Source organism: Cupressus sempervirens, chromosome 9 (assembly GCF_028749045.1).
Source record: "Cupressus sempervirens isolate cs-2001-9-10 chromosome 9, ASM2874904v1, whole genome shotgun sequence".
In the NCBI taxonomy this organism is placed as follows: Eukaryota; Viridiplantae; Streptophyta; class Pinopsida; order Cupressales; family Cupressaceae; genus Cupressus; species Cupressus sempervirens.
This window is the reverse complement of record NC_143126.1, coordinates 544,129,777-544,141,683: the sequence shown is the minus strand read 5'-3', so window position 1 is coordinate 544,141,683 and position 11,907 is coordinate 544,129,777. Positions and strand designations below refer to the sequence as shown.

At 36.4% G+C, this 11,907-nt stretch overlaps 1 protein-coding gene across 1 annotated transcript; it reads left to right on the top strand.

The window, feature by feature from the left end:
* Window positions 1-4,156: 4,156 nt before the first annotated feature.
* Window positions 4,157-11,601, top strand: CPL3 (C-terminal domain phosphatase-like 3). The gene is made up of 12 exons (XM_089800978.1): window positions 4,157-5,521; window positions 5,780-5,912; window positions 6,041-6,096; window positions 6,191-6,251; window positions 6,347-8,215; window positions 8,738-9,373; window positions 9,535-9,681; window positions 9,840-10,105; window positions 10,232-10,343; window positions 10,447-10,704; window positions 10,790-10,836; window positions 10,992-11,601. The coding sequence occupies exons 1-12, from the start codon at window positions 4,575-4,577 to the stop codon at window positions 11,071-11,073; spliced, it is 4,614 nt and encodes a 1,537-aa protein (XP_089657104.1). The 5' UTR covers window positions 4,157-4,574; the 3' UTR covers window positions 11,074-11,601.
* The last annotated feature ends 306 nt before the right edge of the window (window positions 11,602-11,907 follow it).

The following is an 11,907-nucleotide window of genomic DNA, read 5'->3' as shown; positions in this document are numbered from 1 at the left end:
CTATGAGATTAAGGAGAGCCTCATTCATTGTAGACCAAGTTAGCTCATTTGGTTCCTTTTCCATTCCTGATAGTGGACCACCAAGAGAAACTCCCTTCTTCAACTGCCAATAATGTCAAATATTTCTCAAATTTATTTAACCTTACCACCATTTTTATAGTAGGCCATGCTTCCTTCCCATGGTCTATACATTTAAAATTGGGGCATGCAACCAATTGGTCTTCCTTGTTGATTTTTTGAGTCTAGACACATGACTTTAACATAATCTTGATTTTTGGTGGAGGAACTTGTTCAAGGTTGACACATATTCAAAGGTAGGATCCCTAGGTTTGGTCCTCTAGTATGTTATCTAGATGCAAGAATCTACCCAACATCCTCCCAATATTTTTGAGGGTTTCCTCCTTCCTGTACTTTGAGGGCAAACAATAGAGGAAAATTGAGTAAGGCTTTCATCTATTAGGTTGTTCCATGGATCAAAATTAGGGTTTCATTAAATGAGATGCTTCAGTGAGTTGTCTCAAATATGTGGTCCTTCATTCCATGATTTTTGTTTCTCATCTTGTGAAGGAGAGGTGACCAAATAAAAATTATTTGACATCTCCTTTTGTTTTCTTATAGCTCCTACCCCTTTTTATGAAAAACTATTACCGGCTAATAATTCCATATAATGTTTAACAATATTTTCCTCAAAATGTAATGCAAACTTAGAGTGGAAGAGAACTTATCATCTAATTCCTCTTTTGGCTTTGAATCACCCGTGTCATCCACCATGATTCCAGTTCCCTTTTGATCCCCATATGGACAAATTTTTAATTCTACGATTTTTGATTTCTAGTTGATTGCAATATCCACAATCGATATTTTGTAGATCTATCCATTCTTTCCCTTTCAAAATCCTTGAATATGTAGGATTCTTCTTATCCCCCCTTTTACCTTCCAACTCTCCAGGGTAGGTATTGCTCCTTAGTTTTCTAATGTACCTCTTGCTTGATCCAAGGTAATTCCTCATGTCCTTGTATAACTCGCTCTCTAGGGTTATAAAAAGTTTGCACTCATCTCCCCTTTGTTGCACTCGACAATTTGTATATTCTTTCCTTGTCCTTTATGAAAAATTGAATGTGTTTTGTCTTTCCAATTCTTTTTGAACAATTGGATGAGTTTTTTCTTTCCAATGATTGCGTTCAAATACCCATTGTGGTCTATATGCCTCAAGAAGGTTGTCCTAGCTCTCATAATTCCCCTATTTTGATTATAGTTGCATGTTATCATACCAACCTTGATCGACCCTTTCCCTAGAAACCTCCATGGGAATTTTCTTGTCCATCTCTTCCCCTCATCGAGTTGACAAGTTCCTATTATTTTGATTGCCATTCCTATTCAATTGATCTGTGTAAAGATCCCGCTTCTATATCTACCTCTAGTTGTGGTTCAAAATTTCACTCTTGTATACTTCTTTACTCTTCACCATAATGTCTTATAACAAATTTTATTTCAACTAACTTATTAGCAATAATTTTATGCAAATTATATAAAATGAATTTTATTGAATTTAATTTAAATTATAAAATTAAGATGATGTTATTGAGAACTCATGTATTCAAGATCTATTTTTTGTTCACACTTAAACATGTTGCTTCTTTTTTTATTGAAATTTAGCAACTATTTTAATTTGCTATCAACTTATTTGTAGAACTATTTTTGAAAGAGATTATTGTTAGCGATTGAAGAAACAAATAAAATAATATTGTGATAATTGTACATTCAAAGAAATTAGATTAAATTATTACTATAATGAATATTATGTTGTGAAACATCTTTTTTGACAATAAGAAAGAAGAGAGATGCATATTCTATTGTGTGCCATATTTTTGCATCAATAATTGGAATCACACCAGAAAAGAGAAATAATAATATACTATTAAAATTTTTATTTCTCAAATTTTATGATATTTAGATGAAATTACAATTATATATAAACTATTACATAAAATCAAAAGTATAAACACATTTTTTCTAAAGCAAAAATATAATTAAATAGATAATTTTATTTTTTTTAATAAAAAATATTTATAAATAGAAGTAAAATTTCAAAAATAAAAATATTAACCCTATTATAAAATGCATAAATAAACCAATATGAAAAGTAACAAAGTAGCAATTCTTGTATACTTTTTAAACACCTCAACATATTATAAAATAAAATAAATTATATAATTCTAAATTTAATATATTAAAAATAAAATAAAAATATAGATTTATCTAAAAAATTACAAATCTTGAATGATTTTTTTTCAATTACTAACAAAAAGACATTTTTTGTGATTATTTATTATGTTTTATGATTAATTACTATTATTTGTGAAGCTGGAATTTATGAAACCCAAGACCTCCATTCTATTGTGAACAAAAAAGAAGACATTGATATGGATTGTGGAAGTGTGATAACATTGATTATTTGAGGACAATGTCTATGGTTCTCGTAGTACAAGTGGGCACTTCCTCACCACAACCTCACACAAAAGAGATATGTTAGGTTCTCATCTAAAATATATTTTCTTGGGCATAACTTCTTGTTTTTCACAATAAAAATTTGTGTAGAATCTGACTAATAAAAAAATTGTGCAATATCTTATTGCTAAATTATATTTTGACTATCCACCCAACTAAAACGCATGATATATAGGAAGAGCAATTTTCATTTCTCTCAAATTATAATCTTGATTATCCAACCTGATTCTAAATCCTACTAAAAAAATATATTTCTGACTATCCACCCAACTAAAAGACATGATATATAAGAAGAGTAATCTAACTTTCTCTCAAATTCCAATTCTTTTTATCCAACCTGGTTCTATCCAACCAAGTGAAAAAGAAATTGTGATAGAAGAGCACTGTTTTGCTCAAATTATATTTTTGACCCAACCACGGAAAAATAATTGTGATAGAAGAGTTTTGTGTTATTCAAATTATATTTCTGACTATCCAACCGACTAAAACACATGATATATAAGAAGAGTAATCTGCAGTTCTCTCCAATTATAATCTTGATTATCCAACCCGATTCTAAATTATATTTCTGACTATCCATCCAACTAAAATACATGATATATAAGAAGGGTTTCGACTTGATTCTAAATTATATTTCTGAATATCCACCCAACTAAAATACATGATATATAAGAAGGGTTCCAATTTGATCCTAATTCTTATTATCCAACCAATGAAAAAAGAAATTGTGATCGAAAATCAAATTATATTTTTGACCCAACCACACAAAAATAATTTGTGATAGAAGAGCTTTGTGCTATTCAAATTATATTTCTCACTATCCACCTAACTAAAACACATGAGTAATCCACATTTCTCTAAATTATAATCCTGTTAATCCTGTTATCCAATCAATGGAAAAATAAATTGTGATAGAAGAGTACTTGTTACTCAAATTAATTTTTTGACCTAACCAACAGATAAAGAATTTGTGATAGAAGAATTCATACACAAGAGGCGAACAACGCTACTTAAGTCTGCTTGAGTTGTCTTACTGTCCCATAGGCTATTTTTGGCCTCGTGGACGTTAAATTTTTATCTATCTATCTATCTACATTACTCAAATTATACCATATATTTCAATTTAAGATATCTATCTTTAGCCAAAGAGGTTTCAGCCTAAAAAATGGAGCTCCATAAAATGACCCTTACTAGATTGATTTGTAACCTTACCCAGAGACTATTTAGAATTTTTTTAATATTCCCCTAAATACCAAGTGTAAACAATGCCACGCATCAGAGAAGAGAGGAAAGATAGCTGAATACAAAAACTAAAAAAAGAAAAATGCCACTGCAATTCCTATCACACGTGTTGGAACTGCAGGCTCCGCGCGATAATTCAGACACGGCCACATCATAAATCCCAGAAACGGAAAACAATTAACCCTAGCCTGTGAATTAACAGTAACATCACAAGTCGTAAAGGATACGGGGCTGTAAAATAATTCAGGCTAAATTCTTTTCCGTTCTTTCGGTAGTTGCTTCTTTTGAAGGACCGTCTTACCCACGGTTCAGATGTGTCGATTTCAAGCATGAAAAGGCAGCCGTCAGATGCAACTCTAAATGAGCACTATATAATTGTCCTGTGTTGTTTTGAAGGCGAATTATCAATTGTGCATCAAATTTCAATCTTCGAGGGGGTGCCCGGGAGCAACAGCGAAAGGGGGGAGATTTGTCTCAAGGAAGATTTTGCATTCTGATTTTAAACAAAACGGATTGGGTTATTATAATCAGAAAACCGTTTGAAAACGGTGAAATTTGGTTCTCACAAACATCAAACGAGGGCATTTAACCTTTCGGCTCGAACTTTGGAAAAGAAAAACTTGCTTTGGGTAATGGCTTTTTGTGTTTCATGGAAACCCAGATCCCGAAGTTTGTTTCAGTTTTAAATAAGAATCAATATCCCTGAGGTTGCGGGCAATCGATTTGGCTCTGCGAAACCCTAATACCATTTTGTTTGTGTTGTGGAAATAATCGTGTTTTTTGGTAGCGAAATTGGTTTATTCTAGTGAGAAAACCTAACAAAAATGGTTTCCCCCGGTGAAAATGGTAACCCAATAGAAGAAATCGAGGAGGGGGAAATCGCAGACGCTTCTAACGATGGTTTTGATGATAATGGTGAGGAAAATTTGCCGACCTTACAGAGAAAGGCGAGTTTGAATGACTTGGCTGCTTCTAGGTATTGGAATGAGCCTGGCAGAAGGGAGGATAGCCCTAGATTCATGGATCAAGGGCAAACTGGTGGTCAGTGGAGGAGGGAGGGTTTGCATTATACTACTTCCAATGGTAGCTATAACCCCGACCTTTATAATTTGGCATGGGCTCAGGCAGTGCAGAGCAAGCCCGCAAACACTAATAACACTAATTATAACAACAATGCCAAATACAAGGATGAGAAATTGAAAACTGCTAGAGGGGCATCGAGATCTGAAAACCCTAGAAATGGCAGGAAATATGTTACTAGCAAAAATGATGACTGGATTACTATTTCTAGCTCATCTTCGGATTCCGTTGACAGTGATGATAGTGTTAGGGTAATCAAGATGTTGGCTCCCAACAGCAGTGGAAGTGGAGAGAGCTCAAAGAAAGAATCTTGTGCAGGCACTGTAGAGAGTAAAAAGAAAGAAATGGGCACGGTTACGCTTTGTGATAATGATGAAAAATTGGAGGTTCCAGGAGATGGCGATGATGATGAAAAGGAAGAGGGGGAGTTGGAGGAAGGGGAGATTGAAGTAGGATCGGACAATTCTGACGATGCTGTTGTTGCAAAGAGATACGACAACAAGACAGAATCTATTCGGACTTCCAAACAGGGGGTGAATTTCGACAGAGGGTCAGCGAGACATACAATTGGGTTTAAAAGAAGCATAGATGGAAAACATGGGTCGAAGGATCAGGACAGGGATAACAGGGAAAAAATGGTTGCTGCTATTGGTCAAATGCTCAAGAATGTGACAGTCAAGGATGCTCAGAAGTAAGTTTTAGCTTAATGATTAGTATTTTTGTTGATGCACTACACAAAGTTCTCTGTTAAGGGATTGCAATCTATTAAAACACAGAGTTAATGAGAACACCACCAGTCAATCCAAGCAAGCTATGTACAGAAGGTGGCTAACGGTGGCAATTATGTGCCTGAATTCATGCAACAGTGGGGAACTATGCCTATTAGCAGTTCAATATAACTTTCTCTAATCTGGATCAATCTAGGCTAATAATGTTCTTATTGTGGCAGGTCATTCATAGGTGTTTGTGATCAACTTCGGAAAGCTTTGGAGCATCTGATTAGAATGAATATGGAGGTGCATTCTAATAGTGTTTCTGGCATTGTTAAACAAATCTTTTCAGGGATTCGTGCCACATACGCAGTAAGGATTATCATCCTCTCTACTCTATAATAAGGACCGTTCTTGCAGTTTTTTAGTGTGCTCCAAAAATTAGGCTGGTTAACCAGCTTATTTGAATGCTTATAGAAAGTGCGTCAATGGTTATGCAGGTATATAAAACAGGAAGTCCTAAACAGCAGGAGCAGGAGAAAAGTGCATTTCCAAGGTAATTTAACTTAGTAACAGTTGAAAATAGATTTTTTCCATTGGATTTCATATGCAATACAATTGAAAACTTGTTACATTCTTTCTCTGGCTAGGTTGTTGGAATTTGTAAGTACTAAAGCTCGGAAACATTTTACAAATAAACAAATCAAAGAGGTGAGCTACATGAAACTTCTTATTAATTCACTGGATAGCGGACATTCACATTTATTTAACCTTCCCATTGATGTACTTTTCTTATGTCCTTACAGTTGGAGTCCATGCTGGGATCGGTCTCGTCAGGTAATCGAAGTTTTAAAGCTGATACCGCTCAGGGAGAGAAGGGAAAGCAAGGTGCGGTTGCAACGCACGCTAGTATGGAAAGTACCTTCAAATCAGAAGAAAGGCAAAGAGTCTCACACAATACTAATCTGACAACTCAGACTTCTACAAAATCAGTTGATCACTCGAACAGTTCAAATGAAATAACAAATAACTCCAGAAAATTTGAACCTAATGACGATACCCAACGATTGGCATTAACAGAAAGTGATAGTCGAGCTTCTAGTAACAGTGATAGTCGAGCTTCCAGCAATAGTAGTTTGTGTGTTGGCGGTGCTGGATCTTCTGACGACACTTTCAAGCTATGGAAAGAGGATACTGATGAACTTAATGATTCAAACCTTCCAACGCCCACTCGTGAGAGTTCCCCAGCAGATTGGAATCAACAAAGTTTGAATTGTATTGTAGAAAGCCAATCCTCTCGGAAACCATCTATTCCATTTGGTAGAGGCATTCAAGAAGAAACAGATGAAAGTGCATTTTGGGCATCTGAACCTGTGAATGCAGTTACATACTATCAAGAGAAATTTGGACGGAAAACCTTTTTTAGCAATAATAGGCTACCAAGCCCTACTCCATCAGAGGATAACGAAGAGGAAGAAGCAAGTAATCAAGGGTTGGAAGTATCCTCGTATGTTGCCAATACATTTCCTAAACAAGTTACAGAGGACAGAGAAATGAGGCCCACAGGTTTCGATGGAAATTTGTCGTCTTTGTCAGCTAAAGATTGTGGTCCTTCCGTGAACTCAGATGTTGAATCCCGAGATGTGAAGCCAGGAATTCAAACTTGGTCGTCCGGGAACCTTGAACTGCCGATTTTTCAGTCTAAAGATAGTATGGATGCAGTTGAATTAAGGAGATTAATAAATTCAACATCTGTCACTTCTAGAAAAGCTCTAGCAAAGAGCAGAGATCCTAGGCGTAGAGTCACTGAATCAGAGTTTTGTACGGTAGATCTGAATACGCAGCCTTGCCAGATTGAATCTAATGTCATTACAAAAGAACAGGCTGAAGAGGTAGCACTAAATAGGAAGCATAAGGTCGATGTTGATCTTATTGAGGATTGTAATCATAAGCGACCAAGGAATCACTCCCCTCACCATTTGTTTGCCACTAGTTTTCCAGTGATGATGTCTGGGAGCGGAGGATGGCTGGAGGAAAACACTGTTATTCCATCATCTAGTGACTGGGATCAAACATTAGAAATGGAAGTAGATAGCACAGGAACCGTTATCAGACCCATTGATTTGCCAAGTGATTATAATAGCATTGAAGATGCAGATGGAGAGCACCCAATTATTCAAAATGGAAATTTAAACAAGAGACTGAAGACTGAATCTTTTTATCAGGCAAATTTGTCAGACAACCCTGCCTATGGAAGCAATCAACTTCAATCAAATACCATTGATGGTAATTTAGGTTTCACGATACAGTCTCAAAGTGAGGAAGAGAGAGTTGGAAGATTAGAAGTAGATATAACTGGTCAAGGTCAGCAGATGCATGATTCAGTGGATTCAATCTCTACTATAATACCTTCTGTGCTGAAAGATATAGCTGTCAACCCAACTATGCTTATGAGCCTGCTCAAGAATGGACAAGAGAGCTTGTCAGCTCAGGCTGCTCAGAAGACCGAGCAATATCAAGAGAAAAATCCTCCCTCAGCTCCTACTGGAGAATTAATGCACACAACGGGAAAAGAGATGGCAGTTAATCCTGGCTTAATAAAAGTTCCTGATCTACAACAGCAGTTATCACAGGAATTGGCTACTTCAAAGCCTGCTTCCCAACCCGCTTCTACGGTAAGAATCGGCATTGGAACTAAAAGAGTGATATATCTCCATTTTCATTAAAGCATCACAGATTTGCAGCTCAGCTCATCTATGATGTAATTATTTATATTTTCTAATACCTTATTGTGATTGTGTGAGGCTTGGGCTATGAGAACTGTGTCTGGAGTCATCATTTGCTCAAATGACTAATAATATTTTTCTAAGCTTCCAAAGAAGACTTCAAAAAGTTCTTGAATGAATCAGAATGCTTCTGGTAAAAACTGTGTGGAATTTTTTGAATCTACATGTCACATCACACTGTGATGTACAATTTTTCCTACTCAGCTTGTTCTCCCAATGCTGGAGATTGATCACTAAATATGATCTGGACTACAGATTCAGAAAAGAACACACAAATTCTATTAGAAGCTTTCCGATTCATTCCATGTGGTCTGTGGAAATATCATTTTTTAAGCTATCACATGGTTCATGTTTTGTGTGCATTTTGAACTGGCAGTAAGTATTTACAGCAAATTTGTACTGATTTGGCAGGCTGGAGAGGTTCAGAAACGGCAGATGAAGCCTCGCGATCCGCGCCGCATTCTTCCAATCAATTCAGGCTGTGAGGATTTCAAAATGAATGGAACTACTAATGCTTGTGCCCCAATAACCAGAGAGATCCATATCACTTCATCAAGACCTGCTGTAGATTCAACTCCAAAGTTAACCCAAGTTCCTAGCTTGCCTAACATTGAACAAAACTTCAAAGAAAAGCTTGTCCACATTGCTGAAATGCTTGGAAAATCTGATATGAAAACATTACAGGCCCTTTCTTCACAGTTATGCATTGACAAGTCAAAGATGGAAACTGATTATCTCGACTTGGAAAATAGCAAGCTGGGAAGATCATTCCAGTTCTATGAAACAGAAGGTAAACAAGATATGGGAGATATGAACATGGTCTCTTCTTCTTCACAGGGTGTCCCAGATGAAAGTATTGCAAATGTCCAAAATAAGCTCCATCCATGGGGAGATTTGGATCATTTCCTGGAAGGCTATAGCGAAGAGCAGCGCCTTGCTATTCATCAGGAACGGGCACGAAGAATTGAAGAGCAGAATAAGATGTTCCATGCCAAAAAACTTTGCCTTGTGTTGGACCTTGATCATACACTTCTGAATTCAGCAAAGGTAACAAACATCGTCAAGTTAATTTGGTGATTCCTATGTACGGAGGATCTTTGAGAATAAGGATATAAATGAGTTGAGGGTGGGTTAGGGTGGTGTAAGAAATTAATCAAGCATACAATTGCACATCTTTTTCTAATTAATGGTTTGTTTTGTTCGAATAGTTTGTTGAAGTTGATCCCGTGCATGAAGAAATTCTGAGAAAGAAGGAAGAACTAGACCGAGAGAGGCCTTATCGTCATCTCTTTCGCTTTCCTTACATGGGAATGTGGACTAAATTGCGGCCTGGTATCTGGAATTTTCTGGACAGGGTTAGTAAATTTTGAATTGTATATTGCCCTTTGCAATTTGCAGTTTTCTCACCATAAACTATAACCCTTTTTCAGTTGGAGTATTCACCAACTTAACTAGACAAAAACATATTTTGAACTGATCTCATGCTCTTATGGTATATGCCATTGTGGTGCAGGCAAGCAAGTTGTACGAACTACATGTTTACACAATGGGCAACAAAGTTTATGCCACAGAAATGGCAAAACTGCTAGATCCTACGGGGACTTTGTTTGCAGGACGTGTTATTTCGAAAGGTGACGAAGCAGATGTAGATGGTGATGATAGGCCACCTAAAAGTAAAGATTTAGATGGTGTATTGGGGATGGAATCTGCAGTAGTTATTATTGATGACTCAGCAAGGGTTTGGCCTCATCATAGGCACAATTTAATTGTGGTCGAGAGGTACATTTATTCATGTCTACCCTAGCAGTCAGAGCTTTTGATTGCACAATTTAGTTTTCCATAATGCCAAGTGGCAAGCAGAGTTTGTGCAATTCTTTTTCTTAATGTGGAGACTGCCATGTGCAGGTACATGTATTTCCCATGTAGTAGACGTCAATTTGGGCTAGCAGGTCAATCGTTGCTAGAAGCAGATGTTGATGAAAGAGCAGAGGATGGAACACTAGCATCCTCTTTAGCAGTAAGTTGCTAGAAATTAGGTTATGTTAATTATTTACGGATATTTTCTAAGATTTAATCTGTTACCTCTGTTGCTAATGTCAATTCTTTTCAATGTAAAACAGGTGATTGAGAAAATCCACCATAATTTTTTCTCAAGCAAGTTGTTACATGAAGTGGATGTTCGGGATTTTCTTGCAGCAGAACAGCGGAAGATTCTAATGGGTTGTAAAGTTGTTTTTAGCAGAGTCTTTCCTGTTGGTGAAGCTCAGCCGCATCTTCATCCTCTATGGCAAATGGCTGAACAATTTGGGGCTGTATGCACAACTCAAATTGATGAACAAGTTACTCATGTTGTAGCCCTTTCTCCTGGAACTGACAAGGTATGTCATCCTAATATTGAGAGAAATGTGGCCATATGGAAAAGCAGTCACCTGATAATGTTGGACTGTGTTTTGCGTACTGCAGGTGAATTGGGCTGTGCAAACAGGTCGATGGGTTGTCCATCCTGGGTGGTAAGTAATTTTTCTTGTTGGTATGAAAAATAGGTTTTTCGTTGCAGGAAAGTGCTTTTGAGGAGCACCTAATCTTTAGTATGGAATTATTATGATTAATTTTTTTCCGGTATTGACTTGAAATCTTTTTTTTTCCAAATTTTACTGTCAAACAGGCTGGAAGCTTCAGCACTTCTGTATCGCCGGGCAAATGAAAACCATTATCTTATAATTACGACTCATTATCCTCCACAATGATCTAACCTTAATCATTTTGCACCTGACATGAAAATGTTGGTAATACCAGTGATGCAGATGGGGTCCGTAGGAAAAATTACAAGGCTTGGTAACAAGGTTAATTAATATAAGGCTTGAGCAGTCTGAGAGTATACTAATAACACATTCCTTTTTGAGGTCTCACTTTGTGATATAGTTAACTTGTTTCAGTTTCCCTGTATTTTTTTCATTCATTTACTAAGAATCATATTCATAGCAATTGCAAGACCCATGCAGTTGCAGAGCAGAAGGGATGCATCAATATAACAGTTGTATAAGCATGGTATCCAGGTGCAACGTTGAAGAGACAGATCATGGTTATATGTTTGCAAGTCACAGAAATCATATTATTGAATGGGAGGTGAAGAAATGGGGACTGGTTGAATACTACAAGATGACGGGTGAAATGTTTTGTAAAATTTTGTCTCAGTATATTTTTCTCAAGTGTAAATAGCTCAAAATGGTCGATTCATTGTGGGGCAATCAATCTAATTTCAGTTGTCAATAGAATTAATGTGATGATTTGCTGGGGCTGCAATTGGCTTGCTACAAAAATACAAATTTTTATCACTACAAAAAGTGGACTACATAATTAACATGAAATTGTCAATTTTATTAGTCCTGTCAATTTTATGAGTCCTTGTTAATAAACAGAGTTTGTGCTGTCAACTCTGCTTATTGCGAAGCGCCTTTTGGGTGAAGGATGGAGTAACAATAGCATGTGCCAAGTCTGTTCCTGTATCAAGTATAGGATTCGAAGGATTATTCACAATCGGTCGTTTAATTTGTGAGTTCTAGGTTAGATAATTCATAACA

What these genes read in the sequence shown, in the direction of transcription:
- CPL3 (XM_089800978.1), top strand. Translation starts at nt 4,575, where the DNA reads ATGGTTTCCCCCGGTGAAAATGGTAACCCAATAGAAGAAATCGAGGAG. An exon ending in GAGAAAAGTGCATTTCCAAG is followed by an intron (nt 6,097 to 6,190) that starts GTAATTTAACTT and finishes TTCTCTGGCTAG; the next exon opens with GTTGTTGGAATTTGTAAGTA. An exon ending in CAAATAAACAAATCAAAGAG is followed by an intron (nt 6,252 to 6,346) that starts GTGAGCTACATG and finishes ATGTCCTTACAG; the next exon opens with TTGGAGTCCATGCTGGGATC.